At 37.1% G+C, this 25,993-nt stretch overlaps 1 protein-coding gene across 6 annotated transcripts in view; it reads left to right on the top strand.

Moving 5' to 3' along the window:
• Positions 1-25,993, top strand: part of MDFIC (MyoD family inhibitor domain containing) — a 53,741-nt gene that overhangs the window by 12,897 nt on the left and 14,851 nt on the right. For 4 of the 6 annotated variants that reach the window (XM_013303299.3, XM_055807092.1, XM_013303302.3 and 1 more), the window contains exons 3-5: positions 1,153-1,284; positions 2,068-2,145; positions 24,411-24,686. In XM_013303299.3, coding sequence (XP_013158753.1) covers positions 1,153-1,284; positions 2,068-2,145; positions 24,411-24,686 — 486 coding nt within the window. Of the gene's footprint in view, positions 1-217; positions 293-1,152; positions 1,285-2,067; positions 2,146-24,410; positions 24,687-25,993 lie in introns of all 6 variants that reach the window. The other 2 variants (XM_013303306.3, XM_005242505.4) reach the window with 2 other exon arrangements.

The raw sequence follows: 25,993 nt of genomic DNA, 5'->3' as shown, positions 1-25,993 counted from the left end.
AGTAGCAATAACTGAGTTTTCTGTGTCTCAGGACTGGAATCATTGCTTTACTAGAGGATATGGTATCGTTATGTTGTGATAAGTGGCTTATAAACATTCTTGTTTGAGACAAATAAATAGAGCTAACAGACTTTTCAACAGCTGCTCATTTAGATTTACTGTAAATATTAAATGTTGTACATATACTCCAAAAATAATCAATACTGAAAATATTTAGTGTTTTACAGATCCCTCGAGTAAATGATACAAACTGATAATCTGTCACTGTGAATGATGAACCAAGTAATTCCAGGTTGGGGAACGTTTCCTTGAATGCCAATAGGAAAAACTTGTAGCAATCAAGAACAGAAAGATTTGTGTGTGTGAATTTGACTATTAAAACATTAATGGCAGCGGAAATTAAAGCTGTCACCTTGGTTTGAGGAAATGTAGGTCTGTGTGTGCGAACTGGCGAAATCATCAAACCCACAAGATTTGCTATCTTCTAAGAGTCCCTCAAATAACTTTACCATGGAAATTTCCCTACAACTTATATATACCTGGAGAGAAGACATAATTTTTCCTTTCATCATAGACTAAACATTGACTTTTATTCAGGAATGGCTTTTAAAAGGCTAATTTTTTCAATAAAAAATAGGTAATGGTGTTATTACACATTTTCTGAATTTCTGTACTGATCAGTTTTGAAAGTTTCAACAATATTTGTCATTAATTATATGTTCAGTTGTAACTAATAGAGAACAGACTTTTGTGGAATTATTATAGCTTTTATATGCCAGAGCCACATAAATGTGGGCAAAAATTCATGCTTTTTTGTGTGACAAGCTGTTCCAATTTTTATCTGAAAATTTTGTGGAAGGTAACTAAATATAAACCAACTCAACCATAACTTCTTTTTACAAAAGTTGCTGAGTATTATTTTACATGATGAAACACAATATGACTAAAAGACTTTCTTAAAGAGGAATTATTTTTATCTGGATGAGAAAACAAATTGAAAATCAACTTTATTAGCAGTTATTTGTAAGGAAACTACATGAGTTGCTAAGACAAGTTATATTTCATGTGCTTTTGTTTTTAATTTTCAAAGATGAATTTTGTTCACATAGAGGAAAAACGACATAGAAACTAACATCTTAAAATTTCTTTTAGAAAAAACTGACCAAGAGAATACCGCAGCAGGAGATAAAAACATAAATCAGCCTCCCAGTAACCAAAGTATACAATCAGAGATACAAGACCAGTCTGTCTGGGGAAATCGCACTGATGGTGACCTCGTCAGAAGTAAGTATTTCTAGAAGAAATTGCTGCCGTTTAGGCTTGCTTCGAAGTGTAATGGGATATACTGCCTGTTGACTCGGCTAAATGTGTGTCAAATACAGTTGGGTTGTAACTATAATGCATGTCTGTGGAATTTGCTTCCCAGAATGACACCTGTCAGTATGCATAAGTAAGTTCAAAGAAAGGTGTGATTTGAGTGGCGCAGTATAATATAAACCTCTGTAGCATCTACATTTTAAAGCCTTAATGTTCTGTATCTCTCTCACCATTTGTAATGGGATCTGTATATTTAGTAGGCATGTGAGCTGCAGTGTGCAGCTGTGCTAGGTGTCGTCGCCTTGGTTTCTCAGGTTATACATTTAAGTGGCAGAGTAAACTGTACTGAGAGCAGTCGCTTCCATATGCACTGAGTACTAGTCAGGTGTAAGTTTATAAAGAGTTTTGAATCCTAAATTAATTATTTCTGTCAAAGCTAGAAGAATGCTGTAAAACAAGGTTTTAGACCTATGCTTTGAAAATGAGTCTTTTTGATTAGTTTTCACAAATCCATATTCCTATAGTATGTCTTGGATGCTTTAAAACAAAAGGATATGCAATATTATTCCCATTTTTCTGCCTTGAATTTAAGATCATATGCTGTCCAAAGGATCATCCACAGTTACACCCTCCTGAGGTGAAAATATTTCTGTCAACTGCTAGAGCTAATACTGCTTTATAATGCTGTGAATAATTGAACGTTAGTTGCTCAAGGGAGGGGCAGCATGAGAAACTGTTTTCTGATTATAGGGTGTATTCAGAAAGCAAATGGACTAAATGCTGAGTGGTGCTCCAGCTCTCTGGTATCGTCCAACCACACACTTCAGGGTCAGTCTATCTTTACACTGCACAAGTACTACGTTGTACACAGTGGGGTAAATTCATATTTCTGAACCTGCTGTTGTCATAACTTGTGATCTTCTCTGGAATTACCTGTTTCTTATTATTGTTATTGTTGTTGTTTTAATCTTATCTGTACAGTCAGCTTCTGAATTTTGTGTCAGTATTTGAAGTTCTTTTCAAATTTTAGTTAATCTTTTTTTTTCTAAGTAATGAATCTTGGTAAATACTTATACCCTTATTGTATTGAATAATTATCTAGATCCTTTACAGGAAACTTGAATTTAGCACGTCAGATATTTATCTGACAAGTTAAAAATAATTATTAAAGGACTATAAAGAAGGACAGTTGTCCTGCACAGTTTGAGAGTTTACTGAATCCCCAAAATTATTATTTTAGATGTAACCATCCCTGGAAAAGTAATTGTTTCATGCTCTGTGTTGAGGACGTGGGAAGATGCATATGGCATCTGCTGCTTTTGAAGTGGCCTCTTTCTCATTCTCTCTTCCTAGAGGTCTCCTTATTCCCAGACCAGTGGCAAAGCAGATTTATTTCATAGCAGTTAGCAGCATGCCTGAACTGTGGAAGAAAGGACAAAGGACAGTAGGGTGGTGGTGCGCTTTCTCTAATCTGTTTACCACAAGGACATGCTGTAGCGGCTGGACTGTGGAAACGGGGAAGGAAAAAATAATGTTTTTCAGTATGTAGTAGAAATTAAAGAAGATTGTGCAAATCCCTGGTAAAGTGACTTGACAGTTATATGTCTCTGTGATGGGAGGGTTATCTGCCGCTGAATTAAAAAAGTAACAGGAAAAAGGGCAAAGCTAGGATAAAATTCAGAGATATAATGTACTGCTCCAGTGTGCAAACTGTGATCCTCCTGGAGTCACTAGTAGTTTTACCTTTAACTTTGTGAAAAACAGGTTTAGGTGAAAGCTGGAAGTTTTGAAAACTCCTGGTCTTAATACCTGAGTTTTGTGTAGTAGTGGCTTTATTATGAGACCTGTTTGAGCAGCTGCTATGAAGCAGTTCTCTCTGTTTCAAATTAATGATATATTTTTTTAACCTTTAATGTTAAAGTCCCATAGGTGGAAGAAACAAAAAATATTAAATTAAAGCAGCTTTTTTTTTTTTTTTTTTAATCAGCTGTGGCTATGAGTAGGGAAGTCTGCTCTACTTAAAAAATGGAGGAAAGGTGTTTGGCTCAGTTACAAGTGCTTCTTGCAGTTTGCAGAAGTTTTACAACCTGATCTACCTAGTAACTAAAGTTTGAAAAATAGAACAAATAGAGCACAAATTAACTTGTTTATCGCAAACATTACTAAGGTATTTCGTCTTAAATAACAAGTATCTGTTATAGATCTGGCTGTGATTCAACCAGATCTATTAACCCTCTAGACTATAAAGTTTGCAGAATATTGCATATTGAAAGAAGCTTGAGGTTAGAAATAAACAGTGTTTTGACCAGTACAGTCTATTTTAAAACTTTTTCTTTGAATGCTTTTAGACAGGGCGTACTTCAATTTTCTTGGGTATTAACAACCCTTTACCACTTGTTCTAATGATTCAGTTTCTTTTTTTCTCATACAGATTGTTTTCCACCCCCACAGTTGATACACACGCCATTTGTGTTAGCCTTAGTTTTTTTCACTTTATAAATGTTTCCAGTGTTCAATTTCCAGGGTTTTCCTTGTTTGCAGCTGTTTTATCCTGCTGTTATATGGAAGTAGATTAATCAGTCAGTTTTATTGGCACACCAACAACGAAGTCCAGTGTTAGAGGCTCTGTAATGACTTCATTATGTATGATTTCTCATTTGCACTTGTGAACTCAGTTTACCAGGCAACATCAATAAACTGAAATGCTACCCCTGTTTTCCACAGTGAGATGTTCTCAGTTCACCTTGCCCTGCCCTTGCAGTCCTTTTCTCAAGCCCCCTTTTCTTTAATCTCTCAAGGATGAGATTTCCCCCCAATTAGCCCATTCCCCATCCCTTCTCCACCCGAATGAAAACGTTCATAATATCCTGGGTAAACGGGTAATCTTACGGGAAGCTTCAACCAAGGAATTAATTGTTTTTGAAGAGAGCTTGAGAGTCAAAAGATGACTACATACTGACATATGAACAGGGAAGAGCTAAATAAAAAATCAGTTATGTTATCTTTCTGTATTAATTGTTAATGCACTTGCATAACTGTTACTGGAATACTGCATTCAGTTGGACAACGGTCAGGGGAGAACCACAAATACCTCAGGAATGGCTGGAGTAGTTGAAAACATGCCTTATTGTGGAAAAACTGCTGGAATTCAATCTGTTTAGTGTTAACATGAGGGGTACAGAGGGGCTTGCATAGTCCCTGAGAAGCATGATACCACAATGAACAGAAAATTGGTAAGACAGTTCTTCAACTGTGTTAGACAAAGGGAAAACTAGATGTAATGTCTGGAAGTTCAGTTAGACTAGAAATAAAGTGTACATTTTTTAACAGAGTATTTGAGAACAGGAAGAATGCCAAATATTTGGTGTTCGTAGGTGTGTTAAATTGGCTTTTTTCACAATGAGGCCATTGCTATCCATAGCCTTCAATTTTAGAACCTGAGTAAAGGGGGAGTCTCTTTTCCATAGTGGTTCCCCCAAATTGGGATAACCTCAATATATTTCAGCTCAAGTATTTTATTTTATCCTTTCCATTCACAGACGTACACATTTTGTATTTTATTTCAGAATGCAGGGGTTCTGCTTTTCGAAAGAACTTACCCTCAGAATGGCTCCATATACTTTTCCTTCTTCTGTGGCAGTGCATTTTAAATATCTGCAAACACCTTCTGCCTATTTTCATTGTATGATCTGGTGGCCTGTAATGGAGATGTTCGGCTTCTGTTACCATTCACCTTTGGGCAAGTGAGGAAGAATTTATGTTAAAAAATGCAGCAGGGTAACCTGTGTCTACAGGAATGAAGCCACAGGATTTTTTCTGCTCCATGTTACCACAATACCCTGCTTTGTTCTTTGGGAAAGGTAGAGGATTTCTTTATTCCCCCTTAAAAAAAAAAAAAAAAAAAAAGGCTATAAAGATGGTTTTCAGAACATTTAGGCAGAATTTTTGCAGAGGGTACTAGGTTATCATCAGTGTGTGCTGTTATGCAGGGGAAGGGATGTTTAGGAGGGAAGAAAATGCCAGTCTTTAACACTATTTGCTTGTGAGGATTTAATCTCCTTTCCAGTTCTCAAGCAGGACCTTAGCTATGTGATATTTAAGAAAACAAAAAACATCTACCATAGATTCAAATTGTCATGAATAATTGATTAATAATAATCCAATTCTCAAGATTAAATACCTAAAATGTGCCCATGTTTTACAGATAGAAAGGTCATTGCTATCCATCATTTCCTAGCTTCAATGGCCTCATTCTCCTCCATGAAACACCCTCCTGATAAGGGTCGTTCTTAAAGAAATGGATGCTTCTTTCAGCTCTGCGGGGATTAAACAATTTTACATGTTCTTGTGCCCATGATTTTATTTACTACATTCTTCTTTATTGTGTTTTGTTTTATTGAACTATAAACCTAGGTATTTTTATCTTTTTGTTTCCTATATTTTTATGTTGACATTTTTACTTTACATGACTATTTATTTAATGTTAACGTCTAGAGATTCCCTTTTCCTTCTGGCTAAGTGAGTGAGTGATTTCCGTAGTTTAAATTATGCAGTTTGGGTTTGGGACTTTTTTCCCAACAAGAAGAAGATAGTCTGCTGTTAGAACTGTTCTTTTTGTTTGATATTAATCCAAATGTCTTTTCTTGGCTAATTTGTGGTACACACTCATTTTAAAATTATTGTGATTTCAGATGACTGTGTTTGTTTTGTCTGAAAAATAGTACAGAGTGGTTGAGATAACTTCAGTGCTTCTCTTCAAAGCTAGAAAGTATGACAGATACAGTCTTCTTGCAGCGTAACTGTGTGAGTACAGAAATCGTGCAGATTAATGGAAATTATTCAAAATCTATTGTTGAGTCTGAGAGTGTGTTCTTTTAGTTAAAGAAGTGATTTATGTATAATGTTACGAATATACCCAGGTATAGAAAAGTTTAAGCCTATGAATGAACAAAACCTTCATCAGTGAAACACCTAAATACAGAAATGCACTATTTGATATTTAGATCCTTCTTCAAACAGGATGAATCTTTGAGGAATCTGGCCAGTAGAAGTAATGAAGGTGTGAAGGTCCTCCCTGAGAACTCCTCTCCCAGAGAGATTTTCTACTCCTTTCCCCAGAAGAGAACTAGCTTGTACTACTTCTGTTTCTCCCCTGACCTGGCAGATCTCTTACTTCTGTTCCAAAAGTTCTCAAAAAACTCCTCTCACACCTTCTGAGGAGCCTAGTGGTGTTTTGACTTCTTCCCAACCAGCTGTAAGATGGCTGACAGCACATGCATTTTTGAAAATGTTCTTTGAAATTACTGTGCATCAACTAGTTCCCTTAGCAGAACCCAGGAGGTAAAATGTGATTTATTGTAATAATTTTGTCCTGGTTTTGGTTGGGAAAGAGTTAATTTTCTTCATAGCTGTCTACTGGGGTCACGCTGGAGCAAGTTTTCAGCCACTAAATAGTGAAATAAGACTTATATAAACTGGAAGAAAGCTAACTAAGTATGTTGTACAGCACATTCAGAATGTTCATGCCAGTCAAGATAAAGCATCTATTAAAGGTGGTAGTGAAAATTATGCTATTTAACAAAATTTTGGAATTCATTTAGCTTACAGGCAGGCCAGGGTGTTGTGCATCAGAAGTACGAGGGCCTGTGAAGGACCCATAATTTACTCCTACTGACAATGTTCCAGTTGAAGCTGAGGAGAAGAATGAGTAATAGTGGTCTTGCAGCAGGCTGAGAAATAAAAATGAGAAATCAGTGCTGTCAGGATACCAAGAGACCAAATATCTTCAGTATTCCAAAGAACTAATGAGAGTTTGCTGGAGCTCATGTTTGCTACTGTTCGCTTGAGTTTTGATGGTTCAGCTGGGGTTCTTTAGATTTCCCAGGTCCTTTTTTTAACAGATAAAGATGATGCACTCTTCCCAGTCTTTACCTGGAAGGCTTCTGCAGTAAGTTAGACCTTTTCTTGCTGCAAGTGTATCTACTCATCATTTTGATTTCCCCTAGGAATTTCTGGGATCAAGCCTCTCAGCTGAGACAATTTTCCATCCAGGGCATGTCACACCTCGTTGTTGCACAACCATAGCATTGTCATTTAATTTTCATTTCACCCTCTCCTGGGTAGAGAGGCATTTTCACAGATAGCTGTATCTTTACAGTTACAGTCTTCAGAGTTTAAGACTGGGTCTTCAGTGTTCACAGAAGTCACCTGTGGAATGACCTGAGTCTTGCTTGTAAGCAGAGCTGCTGTGAGATGTGATGTTTTCTGTGTAGCCTTTTCCCTTAAACTCTAGGCTGAATGTTTTGAAGCAATGCAGTTAATGATGGACTGCAATAGGGTGAGGAATTTGTATCCTCTGCGGTGACTCCATGTGCAGAAATAAACTTGATGTTGTTGATCCATTCACAGAACAGTAGTGAAACCTCAGTGAGAACTTCAGACTGCACCAGATGACCATAAGACAGATGCATGCGTGCGTTCTGTATATCACTAGTAGCCAGAATTACCTGGAACCTTTCATTTTCTGTTTTACCTTACTTCTGACTCTCAGAGCAACATCTGAATTTATGGTCTGAGGCTGGGAAAGTTTGAATGTCAGGAACCATCAGTATCAGCCAAAGGTGAAATTCTTCAAGTAATGTGAAGACTACTATGCTTGCTGTGTTTGAGACTGAAGTAAATTGTATCTTAATTTCAGAATATTTTCCTTTGTTGTATTGGTACTGTCTCAGAAATAATGTGCTGTTATGCCTAGATGGGAAAGAATATTTATATTCTTTTCCTGATTAGTTCCTCATATAGGGGGAAGAGTACAATTTATTTGTAGTGGTTCCTTAAAGAGGAAGAGTAATAAAACCAACTACATTCTACGCGAAATAATATACTACAAAGCCAATGAGTCAATGTGGTTTCAGTCTGCTATTTTCAGTACTAACGGTGTTCAGTTAGCCAATTTTAACAAAGGAAACACCTACAAAGTGCATGAAAGTATCGTCATGGAAGCTGTACTTTTAGGAGCCTATTTTCTGTCAAAAATGTCTTGAACTTACACCGTGGCAAAAATTCTCTTAGTCTTTCTTTTTTAAAATTTTAATTTATAGCTGCTGTCATGTGTGTAGTATGCTTGGAGTAAATTTATACAGCTGAAAACTAGTACTGTATATTGTGTGTACATCAAAATAATGAAATCTTCAAAATTTAGAGAGCCAGAACAGTTTTAATCTTCTGAATTTTGTATTTACTAATAAAAAAAAGTAAAAGATGAAGAGGGGCTCATGGTCACAACACAGAACGTAGCTAAGTAATTATGGTTAAATGTTTTTCTTCTTTAAATAGCTGTCCAGAGGAAAGAAAGGTCTGAATACTACATAGTTGTTCTGCGTTCTGGTAATAATATCTGCAGTGCAAAAGTACCCGCAAGTACCTTTCCTTAAAGGTATTTTTATAAAAGACAAGGAAAAATAGGAGCCTGTGACCTATTCGTATGTTGTTGTGGTGGTAGTGGTGTTTTTTTGTTTTCTCTTTAAAAACAAAATAAAAATTCTTCATGATCCAAACCCAAAGGATCCCTTTGAAAAACATTCAGATGTCAAACAGTTGTGGTCACTCAGGCTATTTCTAATACTGTTTTTTTTAACTCATTATACTGGTGAGGTAGGCCTCCAGAAGTATTGAGGCTTGATTTAAGAGGATGATGAATTGTTTGCACCTGAGACTTAACTATTTTTAAATGAACTGTAGTGTTCCGGTGTGTGACAAACATGTTTTTGTATGAAGACTGCTCTTGAAGTTTGTGATCATGAAATGCAAACCCATGGCATTCTAACACAGGAACTTTCAAAATCTGAGTTTTATGTTTGGACCCATGAAAATCGGAGACTTAAACATTACTTTTAAACCTACTTCCCTTCTTCTATGCAGTATCCCAATTATCATGTTTTTACTTCAAACTGAAGCTGTAAATATTACGAAACTTGTTTAGAGAAAATTGTAGGATTTAGCAATGCTAATGTTAATTACAGCAGAATTTCAATGAAGAGACTTTCCTGTTGCAGAGGTTCTTCAACCTTCAAAACAGTGAGTTTTATTGATTTACAGCTCAGACTTTAGGTTGTATAATGTTTGCATAAAATGTTATGAAGTTTGCTTTTGAGACAAGTCAAGTAGAGCAAACTGTTAGGTAAGCCTATAAAATATGTGGCCTATGAGTCAGATTTGACCTTCAGGGCAAGTTTTTGCCCCTGGGAGACAGTATAAGCCATTTGCCTGTTCCTCAGCAGAGCAGGAGCAAGCCTGCCTTCAGGTATGGATAGCTCTGAAATTACGTTTTTCTTCAAAAATAAAACCTCTTAGCCATTTAGAAGGTATGTACCTTTTCCCCATCTTCTTTCTTTATTAAGACAGATGCGTATTTTAACTGCATTCTCTAAGTTGCAAGCTAAAATAAAATTCACATTTTAACAGAAAAGCAATGGAAGACTTATGCTGACCAAAATTGGCCATAAGAGCAGTGTCAAACCAGGGTGAACATCTTTTAGGTCTTTACATTTCAGAAATAGAAGAGATTAGTGAACAATGCTCTTTTTGCTTGAATTTCAAAATTAAGGAAATGTTAAGTTTTGGTGAGATTTGGGATAAGCCTGCCTGGAAAGGTTTGTCTGAGTGATCAAACCGAGTTTTTCCACAGAGGTGATATAAAAAAAATATTTGGGTAGTGAGGCAGGATACAGAGCTAAGTTTGGTAGCACGCATACAGTTCTCATACATGTAATTTCATTAAATTACACCAGCTCATTTAATAATTTAGTATTTCCTAGCTGACTTTGTAACTATGACTTTATAAACTATTTCCCTACCTCAATATATATATAATTTTTTTTACTGTGTGCTGACTTTTTAGTGATAATAGTCACTGTCATATTTATAATGTAAAATCAGTATTGAGAAATACTTTTATATGGGAATAGATCTCTCGGTGGGATTATACACTAATCGCTCTATAAAGTTGCTATAAAGTGTACATTCATGCATCTGAAGTAGTTGTAAAGATCTATATGTTCTGTAACAGTCTTCATCACAGCCATTCCGTAAACTGCTCTGTGCTGGATCAAGACCTGGAAACTTGAAACTAGTGTGAGTTTTATGTATTTACAACAAATAAGACAGTGTTTGATTTTGGAAAGATATGGAGGGGAAAAAACCAACACACAACACCATTTTAAAGGAGGAATTCTAATAAAAGCTAACTTTTTTTTCCTCCATTCCTCTCTTCATCCCTTTCCTTTGACTGTTGCTTCGTCTACTTCTTTGTCCACTTGATTATCTGATTCCCGTCTGTAGGGTGGTGTTACGCCTGAGGAACATTTTCCCTACAGTTTAATTGATAAACTCAGTTTTAAATGAATCACTGTTTGGTTTTGAGCGTTTGTGTATGACGGAGCATCTGCTAGTCTAGCTTTGTGAGAACAGCCTAATGGAGGGACCTCATTTGCTGTGCTATGTTCCCTCCGTGGACAACAGGGAAAAAAAACCCAACAACTACACAGAGGGTTTTTTCATTACCGTGTCTGCATCCATACCAGGGATTCTGCTAAGATAGCTGGAATAGGGCAAGATGTTTAGGTCTTATTATCAGTATTTTGTTAGATATTTGTGGAGCAGGTCCTTACGGAAAAGGAGAGAAGACTTGTTTGATAGCACAGGGAAGGTTCCTGTAGAATAATCCACTTTACCCTCAAAACTTAAACTCAGAGATAGAAATCCATTTCACAATGACTATAACAGAATCAAACTTCAGAGTTTTAATCATTAAAAAAAGAGAATCCTTTAGAAATTTTGGTGGTTTTGGAAGAAAATAAAGGATATGGGTTGATGATATGGTAGAAAGAGAAGTCATGGCTATCATGGCGGAGTCAAAGTTGGAAAAGTGCTGAAGGTTTGTTCTCATTCTTAATAATTGTTCTGCATCCTTTTTACCATATTTACTTTATAGAGCAAGAAGAGAGCGAAAACACTGACACATCCCCATTGTAGTTACTGTCTCTAAGCCACTTCTTTGTTTCCATAATTTTCTCTAGTCCCTCCTTTTTCTCTTTTTGTTGTTTGTTCTTTTGAAGAGTCCTTTTGCCCATTTCCCCTTTTTTTTCTCTTATTACAATTACATATCTGTAAGCAATGACTAGAATGTTGTGCTTAGAGGCTGACAAGATTTTTTTGAAGTGCTTCAGTATAAAGGCCTGTTCACTTCAGCTTCTGCATCTTAACACCAACATTTAAGCTATTTTTTAAGTAGCAATGAACCTTCTTTTTAGAATGAGTATTTTGACTATTGGAGAATTAACAGTAAATTAAACATGAAAAAATACAGTGCATTCAGGAAAAAAACCAAAAACACCTGTTCAATATTAAAACACACTATGGAAATGTGAGATTCTGGAGTCATGTGATTATGCAAGATTTAAATTTTCATAGAATAAACAAAAAAAATTACCTAGTCTGAGTCTGTAGCTCCTGACAAAAGCTGAAAGTTAAAGACTCAAAATTGAGAATGCCAATTAAAAGGATGTATTTACAAATAAAATATTGATGATTCTTGAGTAGTTTGTCTTGGCAGTACTGTACTGTACAGAAACAAGGAATTTTGTCTCAATTAACATAACACTAATTAAATATAAGGTAGTAGGGAGATGTTCCCATTGTGAGTTGTTAATTCCAGCAGCCAAAGAAAACGATATGGCACAATGAAATGTAGCTAGTTATGCTGAAGGAACGGTAAAGAAAGGGGTGCTGCAATTAACTCCAAGTGACAGGGCTATGGCAGCGGTGCAAATAAAATGGCAGATGGGAAGAGTCTTTAGTAAAGTGGATAAGGATGTATCAAAAAAAGTGCAGTTCTGTCCTTTTGACAGTTGTTTGAATGGTTTCCTGAGAGCTTTTTTTTTGTTTGGGGCCAAGAAATGCAAGAAGTTGAGGCCGAGACGTTTCCCAAGCGCGAAGCAGCTGCACAGGACAAAGGGATGGAGGCAGCAGTTTGGCTTACCCATCACCAGCCTGGTCAAGCTGCTGGCACTGACAACAACACAAATGTTTTTGTGGGGCTGAAGGTTTGTGTAAGTCGCAGAGGAACATTGTTTGCGTGTGATGTAGTGGCTGTCTTTTTTCTATGAGACAAGAGTTGCCGCTGTACTTTCTGGGTAACAGGAGGTTGCTGCCTCAGCTGTGACTTTCTGAAGCTCTTGGATTGTAAAAGGACAAAAAAAAAAAAAATAACAATGCAACTATAAATTCCAGTGCTTTCATGTAAAATGCTGTTTCTTCTGGGAGAAATCCTTCAGGTTGTTTACAAAATCTTGTAACAAAGTATTTTTAAATGTAAAAATGGACACTGTTCAGTATTGTGAATAATGTTGGCATAGCACAGATTTCACTGCTGTGTGTGCATTCAGTGGAAAAAAACAGTGACTGTTATTGTTATTAGAGTACATAAGTAAGCATTGTATGTTAGTGCAAATAAAGGGAAGTATATGTCCTAAATAAGACAATACAAAAGGTTTTCAGAAAACAGATCCTTGTTGCAAGGTGAGCTGATTCAAAGCATGGCCCTCATCCAAATTTAAATGCTACTTAGAAGTATTTTTAAACAGAAGGTGAGCTAAATAGACTTCAGTGGGCCAAAATACATAGTTCTGTAAATTGAAAGAAATATTTTTTTTATTTTGATAGAGATTGAAAATTATTCCATATGTAATGCTGAATGCTTTTAAACATGTTGAAATAAGAATACTCCTTTTCTGTACGGTAAAGATAAACCCCAGTTTTCTGCTATTCAGTCAGTTCTGCAGTATAAGGACTTGCAGGTGCTGCTGGCCTCTGCTGTACTGAAATAATTTGGGCACAATAATTTCATAGAGCTTTATACCTTGTTTCATGAACAGGGTGGAGAATCAGAATTTAATTCAGTTGTGGGATGAAAGAAAAAAGTTTTACAGGTAATTTGATCCCATTAAGACCATTTAGCCATTTCTTCAGATAATCTGGTGCTTTCTTCTTTGTGTTAAAGCATTTGTTTCTCTGATTTTCTGTGCTTATAGCTGTTGGTCACTGATGTGACACTGTATTTTTCTGGCAGGACAGATTTGTAACTGCATGGCTTAGATATCAGAGCTTTCTTGTGAATTGTTTGAGCGGTTTATGCTTTGCTTCCTTTCAGGAAACTAAGTGCATCATTTTTACAGGAAGTTTGGTCTTCACCAGGCACAGTCAGCGATCAGACTTCTGCACTGCTTTAAGGGATGTGTGCGTGAGCAGCAGGCAAAAACTCACTTAGCATTATTCTTTTTTTTTCCATATTGAATTCATGTAATGGAGGTCATGTATGAAAGCTTGGCCAGGATGGGTGGGTTTGTCCAGCTGAGTCAAAAAAAAATACTTCCTCGATAATTTTGGTAAATACAGTAAATAAGAGGTAAGTAAAAAACATTTTCCTCTATGCTGAGTATTGGTGGTAATGATTACATATTAAGCACATTAAGCTTTGAATTAAACACACAAATCTCTTAGTTCATAAGTTTTTACATTCTGAAATATAACATGAAATACAATTTACTTTCCCTTCAGCGTATGGAACTACTTGCGTAGTGTAAAACAAGAGTTAAACTGCCTGTGGAGTGTGGAAGGGAAAGGGCAGCGAGCTCTGTTGCAGAGATGCAGCATTTAGTCCATGGTTGCTTGCAGTTTTAAATCTAGGGAAGGAAAAAACGTGTAGGTTTTTTGAGGACTCTTATAAGACTTTTCAAGGCATATTCTCAAGAATCTGATTTGTCAGCTTGCACAAAAAACATTTTGGGTGGGATTTTGCCATATCTTTTCAAGACATACCAAAACAGGTCAAAAAAGGAAAAAGAGCTCTCATTTCTTGTTCATCCTGATGCCAGGCTGGTGTGTTAGTGGCATAAAGCAGCCCAAGAGCCAGCTTTGGTTATGGTAGCTCTGCCTGGACTCAAAATCCTTTGGTGACCTGGGGTCCCTGGAGTGCTTTGGGATGGGGAAGCCCCACTCATCCAGCCCACGGGCATAGCAGCCAGGTAGATCAGTGACGAGGGTCCTGTGCCCATCTTCTAGACCCTGCTTGTCATGAGGGAATTCCTGTAGCTGAAGGACAACCGTAACAAAGACTAACGCTTCTCAGTGTGTTTAGTATTGGCCATGCAGATACATGGTGCTTCTCTTTCTCCTCACACTTTGCTTTTTCAGGATCGGGAAACAGATGGACTTTTGCTGCACTCCCTGCTACATTTCCACATCTTTTTTTCTCCTGCTGACAGTCACTTCATTAATTATCCAGCCTGTAGTAACAAAAAGCAGGGTCATGAAGAGTTATTGTTGTGGCCCTCAAGTCCTTGGCCTGCTTTTTGACACAAAATTTCCATTTTCCATCGTGCCCCTATTGCTGAATGTCATTTTTTTTGGTCTGGGCTCCAGGAGCCTCTCAGGAGCATTCTGCTCCCCCTTCAGCAGAAGAGAACCGTTGCTTTAGTGCTAAATGGCTGTATAAGTACAATGTGTTTATCTTCATTTTATTTCATTGCTTATCAGCTAATGATTTATCGTTTAATTATTTTCTTACTTACAAGATTTGTAGCAAATACTTTAGCTCTAGTGGGGTTCTACTTCTGAGTTGTTTTGTTTCTTCTTCCCTACACTTCTCTGCCCTCACAGACTGAAGTGGCCCAGCTCACTATGTTATTTTTTCCCTTTCTGGCTCCTTCCCCTCCAGTGCTGTCTTCTTCTGGGTGGCTGCTGTCCGCTGTTTTTTCTTTTGATGTTTTTGCCGTACTATTGTTTTAATAATGTAAAATCCCAAGTTTTAGCCTGTTCCTTGTGGTTACTTTCCATTTGTTTCTCCTGTTCCATTTTCCTTGCAGCTGTGCTTTCTCTCTTTCTTCCTTTGGTTTTCTGGTACTTGATACTCAGCTCTAGGTTGCAAGAAAGAATAGCAGAGAGAAAACAAGTGTAGCAACAGGATCAGAAACTCAGTTGTCAATGTATGCACTACTCTTTTTGTACTGATACTCTGTGTTTTCTTGCTACCTTTTTACATTACCCTCTCTTTGTGGCTGTTGTTCTGTTTTTACTCATATTTTCTATTTCTGCATCTTGTTAGTTTTGTTAATAGTAGCATTGGGTATTACTTAGAGTTATAGAGATGACAATAGACAGAGCGCTTGAGAGCAGGTGGTCAGGTTCACACTTGAGGTGGAGCACTTTTTGAAGTCTTCTGAAATTCTGTCACTTATCCGAGTGGAGGGCTCGAAATCAAGGGAGCAGTGAACATGAAGGGAATTGCTTATTCCAGGCGTTTGCCTTCATGTTCTTTTTAAAACCAAGTACAGCCAGTTTTTATGCATATTTACATCAACTTAACTGAGCACTGTAATCTCATCATCTGAAAACTCAGTGTGTATATGGTCAGTGGAGAATAAACTTAACCTTTGAGTTTTTTCTGACTAAGAGGTGAATAGTGAATGGGCTAGGCAGAGAAACTATTTGCCTCACCATCCCACGTTCTTTCCTGCAATTACAGTGTCTAGTTTGTCAGTGGTCGCTGGGGTTTTGAGGAAGGGAGCAGGCGATGCTGGAGCCAGGAGGACCTGTTTGTGCACTCGCCCAGGTTACGGCTGTTAATGGCACTGAGGTTATCTCTTCTGTCTGGTACATCCTGCTGTGCCGCTTATGAGGCAATATCCAGCAAGTGATATCCTGTTGTTTGTAGCTTCTCTTTGATGTTTATTATTTGATTTGGGAACAAGTAACACAATGGTGAGGGGCACCAAAGCTGTTCCAAATATTTGACTTAATGTCTTGAATTCCATGGGACAACAGTGTGTCTTTATGCAGTGGTATAACCATATGTTGTAATATGTATTAATTGTATAACTGCTGTAATTGTCATGCCAACAGCTTGGATTACCTTTTTTTGCGTCTAATGGTTAATTAACCTTCCTTTTATAATTAGAGCTCCAGAAGCAAAGCATTCTGTTCCTCAGTGAGATGGGATTGTATTGGGTTTGCACCCCTTTGTATCCTTTATAGTTCAGGAGACTGTCTTCACATTTATTAAATTACTGATTATTTGTGTTGGAGAAATAGATCACTTTCAGCACTTTAGAAATTAACAAAAAGCCTAATTCTCTGATTCTTAATGCGTTTATTATTTTGTTCTCAAATCCAATTTCTGCAAGCCACTGTGCATTATAAAGCAGGATTTAACAACAAAAAAAAATATCAAGTAGATTAAGATGCCTTCTATTAACTCTAATAAGTTACCTATGTAGAAAACATAGGACAAAATAACTAGGCTTTTCTCCCTAAATAAAAAAATAAATAACTTCAGTAGTAATTAATGAATGTATAAAACACCATAAATATGCCCATGGAACGTTGGAATGGTGACAGTGGGTTAACCTGCCATTGCACACGTCTGTGCTTTGATTACTCCTGCTGTAAGTAGTTGTAATGCTGTGAAATATAAGAGCAAATCACTGAAATTCTTTTCCAGTCCTCTAGCAGAATGTGTGAGGAGAAGAATGGATAGATAAATGTTGCAAGCGGAAAGCTTGCAGTAAAATATCTTACTTTTGAGCACAGCTTCATGTAGAAATTTATTCACCTGGTGTCTGGGTGCCTGTTACCTATAATGTCCTGTTTTGTGTTAGGCTCTTTTCTTGGATTTGTCATGGCAAGTTACTGTTGTTTGTTCTTAAGAAGTGAAAAACTGTAAGCTACAGTAAGAATGTATTCTACTTTATTTAGATGTGGCTTAACAATAATTGGATTATATGAATCGTGTTTATTTCTAACTATATTGTGATCTAGCAGGATTTTCCAGATCATGGGCAAAGTTTAGCACAGCTGGTAATATTTGCAGTCTCACAAAAACATTGCTAATGATGGCAAATTTTTTGTATGATAAACAAGGAGAATTTCCTGATAATCTAATGGTAATTAGAAAAAAGAGTATTTGGATTTTGAGATAATTGTTAAAAGATAGGTAATTAAAAACGTTAAGGATTTATTCAGTTCAGCAGTGATAAAAAATTTGCTGTTGCTATCATTAAAAAAAAAGCACTAGGCATTTCTTGATTGCAAAAACACATCAGGAAAGAGGATTTGTAAATAGAGAAATTCACTCTACATTTTCAGTGGGAATGCCTATCAACTTTGTAAACCTCTGGCTACCAACCCTTTTCATGCTTGCCTGTAGTAACTGCTTCTTTCTGGCTATGTCAAAGACATCTTTATACAATTCATGCAACCCTTCAAGCAGTGTGTAAGGTCCTGCAGTGCCTTCCTTTGGAAGCACTGCAGGTGTCTTTGCACAGATGTAAGAGTACTTGTGGCACCTTCTCATGCACTTGTGTCGCCTTCTCAACCATAAACACACATACATACATGCATTTGCCATTCTCTCAGCCCTTCATTGACTGAGAGCTGACGGGATAAAATGTCTTTTCCCTTTGTCCCCTGCCAGCCCCGTTTCTGTTATACCTGGTGTTCCCTGGATGTGTTCTCAAATGTATTTCAACAAAGTGTTCTCAATGTGGGTCCTGTAAAACTCGTACCAGCAATTTTACTACAGTATTTTCATTACAAAGGACATCCTGTTTCATAATAATATATTGTATTCATTTTGAAGATGTCCTCATGTCTTACAAGAAGCATTTCTAAAAAGGTGGTTGATGCTGTTAGTTGGTACTTTGTTTTCCTTGTAAAGTCAGCATGGTATAAAAAATTCAGTGTAAAAAATTGATTTTAAAAGATAGATTGTACCTTGATGGTACCTTGTTATTTAGTTAATGTATGCCTTCTGTGATATGGAAGCTGCAGTATATGCTATTTATGTCCTAGTAAATATTCAAAAATAATTGCTGACAAAAGCCACTTCACAGGTTGACTCAGAGGTACATCTTGTAATCTGAATGTTAATATTCTGGATAGCTAGGCAGAGCAAACTATTGATGTAGTTTGAAGATCATGTAGAGACTAGTCAGGATTTTAGTTAGAAAAGTGGGGAGGGATAGAGATTGAGATATTTGAATTCTCCAAGCTTCACTGAAATTTTATGCTTATTGAGCGTATGAATGCATACAATTTGTAATATTTTTGAAAAGGTGGGAGTTTTTGCTAGTCAGTTGGAAATGTTGCCTTTTATATCTCCGAATTTATGTCTTTTTCCAGAAGCAATTTGGAATCACCTTAATTTTACTCTAGAATCCAGGCAGCCCCTAGTTTTACTGTGCAATCCATGACTATCTGTCATCTGCTTTATTTTACCCCTCAAGCTTAGGTCTGTGTTACGGAGAAGCACTGATAAAAAAGAGGCCTGACTCTTACCTCCCTTGCATGTGGTCTCTTCCGTGTGATCCGTGCAGAGGGAGTAGGAGCAGCTACCACTGAGATCAGACAATTTGCCCAGCTCAAATTAGCATGTAGATCTTGGCTTTCTACATTAACGGACCCAAGCAGGACCTCTGTATTTCCTAAAAAGAGCTCATACTGTTATTGTGGCTGCAAGCATTTTGGGGAGGCAGAGAAGTGCTGAGGGTGTTTTCAAACGAAGTAATGCTTTGTGTTTTCTCAGTGTTTGAAAATACTAAAGGTTACATTTTTTCACACCCAGGAGTTACGCATTTTATGCCTCCCTAGTCCACCTGCAAAAATACTGCTTCTGTGGCCTGATCTGATGTCATAAGCTATTGTGTCATAAACAAAGAAAACAGCGTTCTTGCCTCTCTGGGTATGCAGTTGGATGTCCCAGGCTGTAAACCGGACGGTATTTTTTCCACTGGTGGCATTGGCCAGCCTACCAAACTACACAGGCATCTGTATCAGCTGCCTTGGAATCGCTTTTGATGTGATTAGGCTACTAATTAGCTGTCTCAATTCTTCTCTCCCTCCTGATGTTTTCTTTTGATTCACTTTGACTCTGAGGAGCCTGTATTCCGTGTATGTTTGTTTTTGTGTTTTCTCCAAAATCCCTAATGATAGCTTAGACTGTCCTCTTTTGGTTGAGAATTTCCCTGTGTTGACATACATTTTTCTTTTCAATGCATCAGGATTTTTATCCTAAGAATAGCTGTTACTTTGCAAGGTGTAAACAATGTGTTGTAAGCTTGCATTTATACATGCATATTCATTTAAACTGTGCTAAGGATTTTACAGTCTGAATGAGAATGTACATAGTTACTTCAAAACCATCAAAACCATAGTAAATGTTTAGTACTCAAATATTTATTCACCAGATAGTAACCTCACAATTAAATCATTATGTAAAGTCAGTTAAATAACAGCAGAAGTTATTGTAATAAGGCCCACTTTGCGAGGAAACCAGTGACAAGGAAGCAGTGAAACATGCTAATAGATTATATGCTATAGCAATATATTGCCTTTTTATTGCTTTTCCACAGGCAGCAGATTCATGTACAGTTATTACTAGCTACATTATCTGCTAGTTTTCTATCAAAAAAGATTCAGTCTATTGAATCATTAATCCAATATTTATCATTCTTATTGAAAATCCACTAGTGTTAGCACTGTATAAAATACTGACTTAAATCTACTGGTTTTGCCAAAGATTAAAAACATATTAACCTAAAAAGCACAGTATTTCTTAGGACATTTGAAACTATTCATTGTGGATGTTTGAAATGACAATTTTTCTATGTTGTGTAAGAAATGATTTAAAAAAAAAAAAATCTTTAACATATAGTAAGTGACCAGTGCCATCCTGATTTGAAGATGCTGAATGTTCATCCAACTCATATTTGAAATTTTGATGTGTATTGCATTAGTTACTGAATATCAAGAATAAAATTTTTGCTCATACATAGAGTGTAAAATGGGATCTTTTGTAGCAGCACATGGCCTGTTTAGAATGATATAACAGGCGCTGAATGTTCACATATCAAACAAAATGCCATCTTTCTGTAGAAAAGAGGTGTCAAAAAGTTTCTTTGTACCTTTAACGCATGTGATTATGTAGTACAAAATGCAGAGTTTGTAAAATTTCTTGAATATACAGGCAAAAAATGAATAATTCAAAACAACTCATAAGTTCTACATTCTATTGTATCTTTTATAACGCAGGCAGAAGATAGCATTGTGTTCCCAGTAGAGCTGAATTTGCACAAGTTACACCTCGGAAAATGCCAGATGGTCTATGGTCTACTTTTGAGAGCTGTCACATATGTAAAGATTTGAAAAAAGAAAGACAGCTGAATGAGAGCAGTGGATCATTAAAGAGAGAGTGAGAGTCCCTGGGTATCACTGTGTTTTAAGAAGCATTGTGTCGTTCCCCATATTACACCTTTTTTTTTTTTTTTTTTAGATATACACAACCTTTAAAAAATAAGGTAAAAATATTTCTGTTTTAAACTGAGTGGTTGTGGCTTAATCTTGGAACTGTCAATTGCTTTTGTTCTTTATGCTAGAATGCGGTCATATGGTTCCTAATTGGTTTCAAGTGTGTTTTAACCATAAGATTCAAGTCTCCCTAGTGCAAAATTATCAATAAAGTTAAAATAAATTTAAATTGAGATAACTAATCCATTTGGGGTTTTATTCCATTTTGATTTGACCTGCATATCACATGTGAATACTGTAAAGCCAGTCAGCTAAAAAGTTGTATGTTAATGCTAAAAGACTGAAGTAAGAGTACTTTGGGAACAGGATTATTTAATAGAAAATTGAAACAAAACAAAAACAAACAAACAAACAAAAAAACCCACCCTCCCAAAATCCTTAGCAAAAATCATAGTAAAAGTAAAAACATGTAACTGTTTAGATTCCCCAAGACTTCCCATTCACCCACAGTTTGACAGAAATAGCCCTGATTTTAAAGACTGAATTTTGGATAATTTGTCAAGTTACTGTATGGTAGCAAAGCACTAAAAAAATACAAACAATTATAAGCTGCCACCACCAATTTAGCTGGCTTGGAAAAGGTCATAACTGTCAGTTTTAGAAACTTGCATCCAGACATACAGAATTTTTTGTGTAGTCTTATTGCTTTTGTTTATTGAGGAAGGTTAACCCTCCCCAGTAATTCTAGGTAATTCTAATTGCAATGCACCATGGCACAGTTGGGAATCATAGGCAGCACAGTTTGAGGACACATTGTTACATGGAATGTGAAAAAGGCTGTTCCTTAATACTACAATTTACCTTTGAGTGAGATAATGAAAATAAATCTATGGGGAACTATGGCTACGAACACTGAATTTTAGAGAGTATAATTTTGATTTCTGATGTTGCCAAAGATTTTATTCTTGACTGTGGTTAAGTCTACATTGACTGTTTTTTAAAATAGAAGGGATACCTTTTGATTTGTAAAAAAAAGAATTTTGCATGTATCTAGAAAGATGACCTATGCAAATGGTTCCTGGTAGTGTACTTTTAGTGAATCCGATTCATGTAAAGGAAAACTCCATAATAATTTATTTGGGGGCCTTTACGAAAGTCTGGAAATGTTAACAGAATATATACTACAAATTGGATTCCAGAGTGAGGAAAGTGCCTTGCTTATGCTTCTGTTTATAGGTTTTTGCAAACAGTAATGCAAAATTGCAAGGAGAAGCACTTTTTAACATTGGCAGTGAAAAACTTTCTGGGCAACAGTTAGTTGTTTAGGTGTCAGATAGCATTGTGCTTCTGCTCTGTGGGCTTGGTGGTTCATGGCTACTACTGGTAATGGAAGGCAATGTTCTTTGTCTCTCCTGCAACACTTTTGGAGACACTGAAGCATGAATATTCCCCCAGCCCCCCCTTTCTTTCCTGCAACACAAAATTACCACTTAGTAAAGTAGATTCAATCAGGGTTACTCTAACCTAGATAGATCACAGAATGGTTTGGGTTGGGAGGACCCCTGTTAAAGATCATCTAGTTCCAACCCCCCTGCCATGGGCAGGGACACCTTCCACTGGTCAAAGCCTCGTCCAACCTGGCCTTGAACACTTCTGGGGATGGGGCATCCACAGCTTCTCTGGGAAACCGGTTCCAGTGCCTCACCACCCTCACAGTAAAGAATTTCTTCCTAATATCTGATCTAAATCTACCCTCTTTCAGTTTAAAACCATTACCCTTTGTCCTATCAGTACATGGCCTTGTCAAAGGTCCTTCTCCAGCTTTCTTGCAGGCCCCCGTTAAGGTACTGGAAGGCCGTAATAAGGTCTCTCCGAAGCCTTCTCCAGGCTGAACAACTCCAAGCCTCTCGGCCTCTCTTCATAAGAGATATCAGCAGTCTAGGTATCTTCAATTGTTGTGATTAAAACAATCAAATGGCAAGAAAAAATGAACCAGTTTATCTTAAAATATTATGGAAAGTATCTCTTTTTGCCTGTGAATGTGACCAGGACTTAGAGTTTAAGATTTATCTGAAATTTAATCTGGACAAGTTTATGATGGTTGGAGGAAGCAATCTGAGAATGGTATCAGTGTCCTTGATAAAAGGGAAGCATTGAGGCTTTGTTAGGCAAATTCAGAACCGAGAGTGTTTTTAGAGACCATGTTGGTCAGTGTGTCCCAGTAGTATTTATCTAAAAGTTTGGTAACTTGTACCTGGAGTGATCAGTGAAGACTGTTCTTTTAGGGGAAGCTAACTGTAATTTTCTATAGGTATCGTAATCTTGGACACAGTGTAATCTACATACAAAGCTTTACTGTGAAATCACCTGAAAATGGATGTGAATGATCTGAAAAGAGTATGAACTGCAGCACTGTTTTTCTTTACTGCTAGCACTGTCTAATCTCTCTTCAGCTGAGTGTTCATGGCAATCTGGGCTTTTTCCTTGTTATTAGATTTATAAATACTTGAAGATTGGACTGTCTGAAATCCTCTTTGCATGTATCCAAGCATGATACAGTATTGTTTTGATTAGGAGAAGTGATTGGGCTGATACTTTTTGATTATGAAATCTTGTTGTGTTACTATGTGTATAGTTTAATTAGTTTTTGAACGAAGTCTGCATTTTTTTCTAAATAAGAATATTTAATTGGAAACCACTTTTTTATTAACAAGCTTTGCATGAAAAAAAAATCCTGCGGCTTTTCTTTTCTTTAGATACAGACTTTAAATATATAGACAATATATTTTCCATGTTATTAAAAATATGCTCCTTTATAATATAGTAGCTCAGCTACTATGAGAGGTCAAGTTCATGCGCTCTCATTAGGATGTTTATAAGACATGCTCTTGGAGTCTTAACCAGGCCACTACAGATGCCTGCCTTGACAGGTTTTGTATTTTTTTTCCTTTGACCATTTCAGTTTGTTGCCATTAAAGCTCTAACTGGCCCATTACAGGCATTTTTAAAATTGTGATTCTGAATTGAGGAATATGGAGGGGGGGACTCTGGCTTGCCACAGCTGTGTGAGTGTGTGAATACATGTTCCTTCTGGTTACTGGATCTCCTCCTCCACAAAATCAGATTTTGATTAGTTTTGTTCTTCCCTGCAATCCCCAATCTTTATGAATTTAATTTCAAAGTCTGGTTAGTTACCTGGATACTTCTAATCTTCTCTAATATACTGCTCTGTTGTGGCTGGGTGTTGGGGGGCCCCTAACATGTCACTCAGGTTATTTTCTGAAGACTGGCAGGTTGGCCAAGCTGCCCCTTCACTTCTGTTGCTGCAGTCTGTATCTTCCCTCCCATACCTTTTTCTCTCATTCTGTTGCATTTCCCCCATTCTTCATCTGGCTCCCTTAACCCAAGTTTATCTCACTTTTTCTCCTATTCTCATTATCTCCTTCAAATTGCTTGCCTTATTCTCTCTGTGCAATTCACAGAGCCTTGCAAACCTTCCGTGCAGTGCCGAATGGGGAATCTAGGCCTCATGCAGACATGAGGTGTTTTTTGAATACCTAGTAATTCTTTTTAATATAGAGATTTTTTGCTTTCTTGTTTTCATAGGGAAAGGTTAACTTTTCAGCCTGATCTTTGATCAGTAAAAGCAGCTAAAGTTGCATTCCCAGTGTAGCCTAAGGTGTTCAGTTATAAATTTCCAATTTAAATTAACCCTTTCTTTCTTTCATTTTAAGCACAACCTCAACGTTTGCCTCAGCCAAATACTTCAGTACTGGAAAGGTGTGAGGAAGAAAGTGGCAAAATCCAAAACGGCCACGTGGGTCTGAGTAATGGAAGTGGAATTCACAATGGGGTCAAGCACACACCTGCAGACAACAGAAAACTTTCAGCTCCTGTTTCAGAAAAAATGCACAGAAAAATTCAGTCCACCTTGTCTGTCAACAGCAACAGCAGTAAGAAGAGTAAAATAAGCTCTGCGTTTTCTCAAAAGCCAGGTACTTCACCTGAAGGTAAGCAGAAATTCTTATTAAAAACCCCAAACCGAATAAAGACTAGCCAAACCCCATTCTCACTAATAATTACACAATCATCTGAAAATAATTGAAGAGCATGACACATGCTCCAGAAGCAAATAGAAATCATTATGATAAAACACAAGTTACTTCCCCAAAGGAAAATATTAAGTATTTGAAGGAAATTGAAGCAATGGGAGATTTCTTGCTTTCAAACATTTGACCACCATAGTGTGATAATGTTTTAGTCCCTCTAGTTAGTACCCTGAACTGATAGAAACTCCTGTAAACATGGTCACACGTACACCAAAAAAAAATCTTGAAGCACTAGTTCAAAGTATAGTAAATACTTAAATCCAGTAATGACAGCCTCCATGAGGGTAGAGTTTGCTTTTGAAAATGTTCTGTTAGCATATATTCTGACTAGCCATGAGGTCTGAACACTAGATAATAAAATTTGGACTTGTGCTTCAATGTTTAACATGCCTTACACTGTATTTGGGCTGTAACTAATTTGCATTAAAAAGCTGCGTACTCCCTGTGCACAGCTTAAATAAGCAAAAGTAAATAGTTTCCCTTATGTTTTAGCTGTGTGTGTGCATGCATTTTCACTGCTTGCAATTACTCTAATGGTCCCAGAGTTCCTGAGCCTCTCCTCAATCCACTGCCTTCCCATTAGCACTAATACACTTGATGGGCTTTGCTCCTGCCAGTTACAAGAAGGGTGCAGAGGCTCTATATATTTTATTGTTTTAAGGCAGGCATAGATGTGACTGGTTAAATAAAACTCGGGGGGGGGGTGGGGTGGTGGAGGGGGGGGGGGGGTGGATACAGACACAGATTCTTAGAGAAATGGGAAATGGTACTGTTCAGTGAAATGAGGAGGATTCTCAGCCAGGATGAAAGGAAGAGGGATGAGGACTGCCATAGTGGCCTGAATGGAGCCTGCTGATACCAGTGGAGTGAGTTCTCTTGACTTCAACTCCTTCACTCAAACCTACTCACTCAGTCAATCTGTGTAGCAGTATCAAGAACAGCTTCACTCAGACTGTGCCATCGGCTAGTCCTCCTTCCTGTGGTTTATTTTCATATTTGTCTTCAAAAATCTACTGTTAGTTTTCTGTTGCACGTTCAGTCCTCTAACATTTCTTTCCAAAATCACAACTTCATACTTTCTCCTTATCTTTTTCTGTTATATGAAATCTAGTTCACTGTCCAGCCTGATATTTTTCTTATGGATCTTGTTCCTTCATCAAGTATCAAAAACCTGTAACTCAAGGGACCTAGATCTGTTCACGTGACTG

This window comes from Falco peregrinus, chromosome 6 (assembly GCF_023634155.1).
Source record: "Falco peregrinus isolate bFalPer1 chromosome 6, bFalPer1.pri, whole genome shotgun sequence".
In the NCBI taxonomy this organism is placed as follows: Eukaryota; Metazoa; Chordata; class Aves; order Falconiformes; family Falconidae; genus Falco; species Falco peregrinus.
Note: the sequence above shows the minus strand (reverse complement) of the source record. Positions and strands in the feature narration are given on the sequence as shown.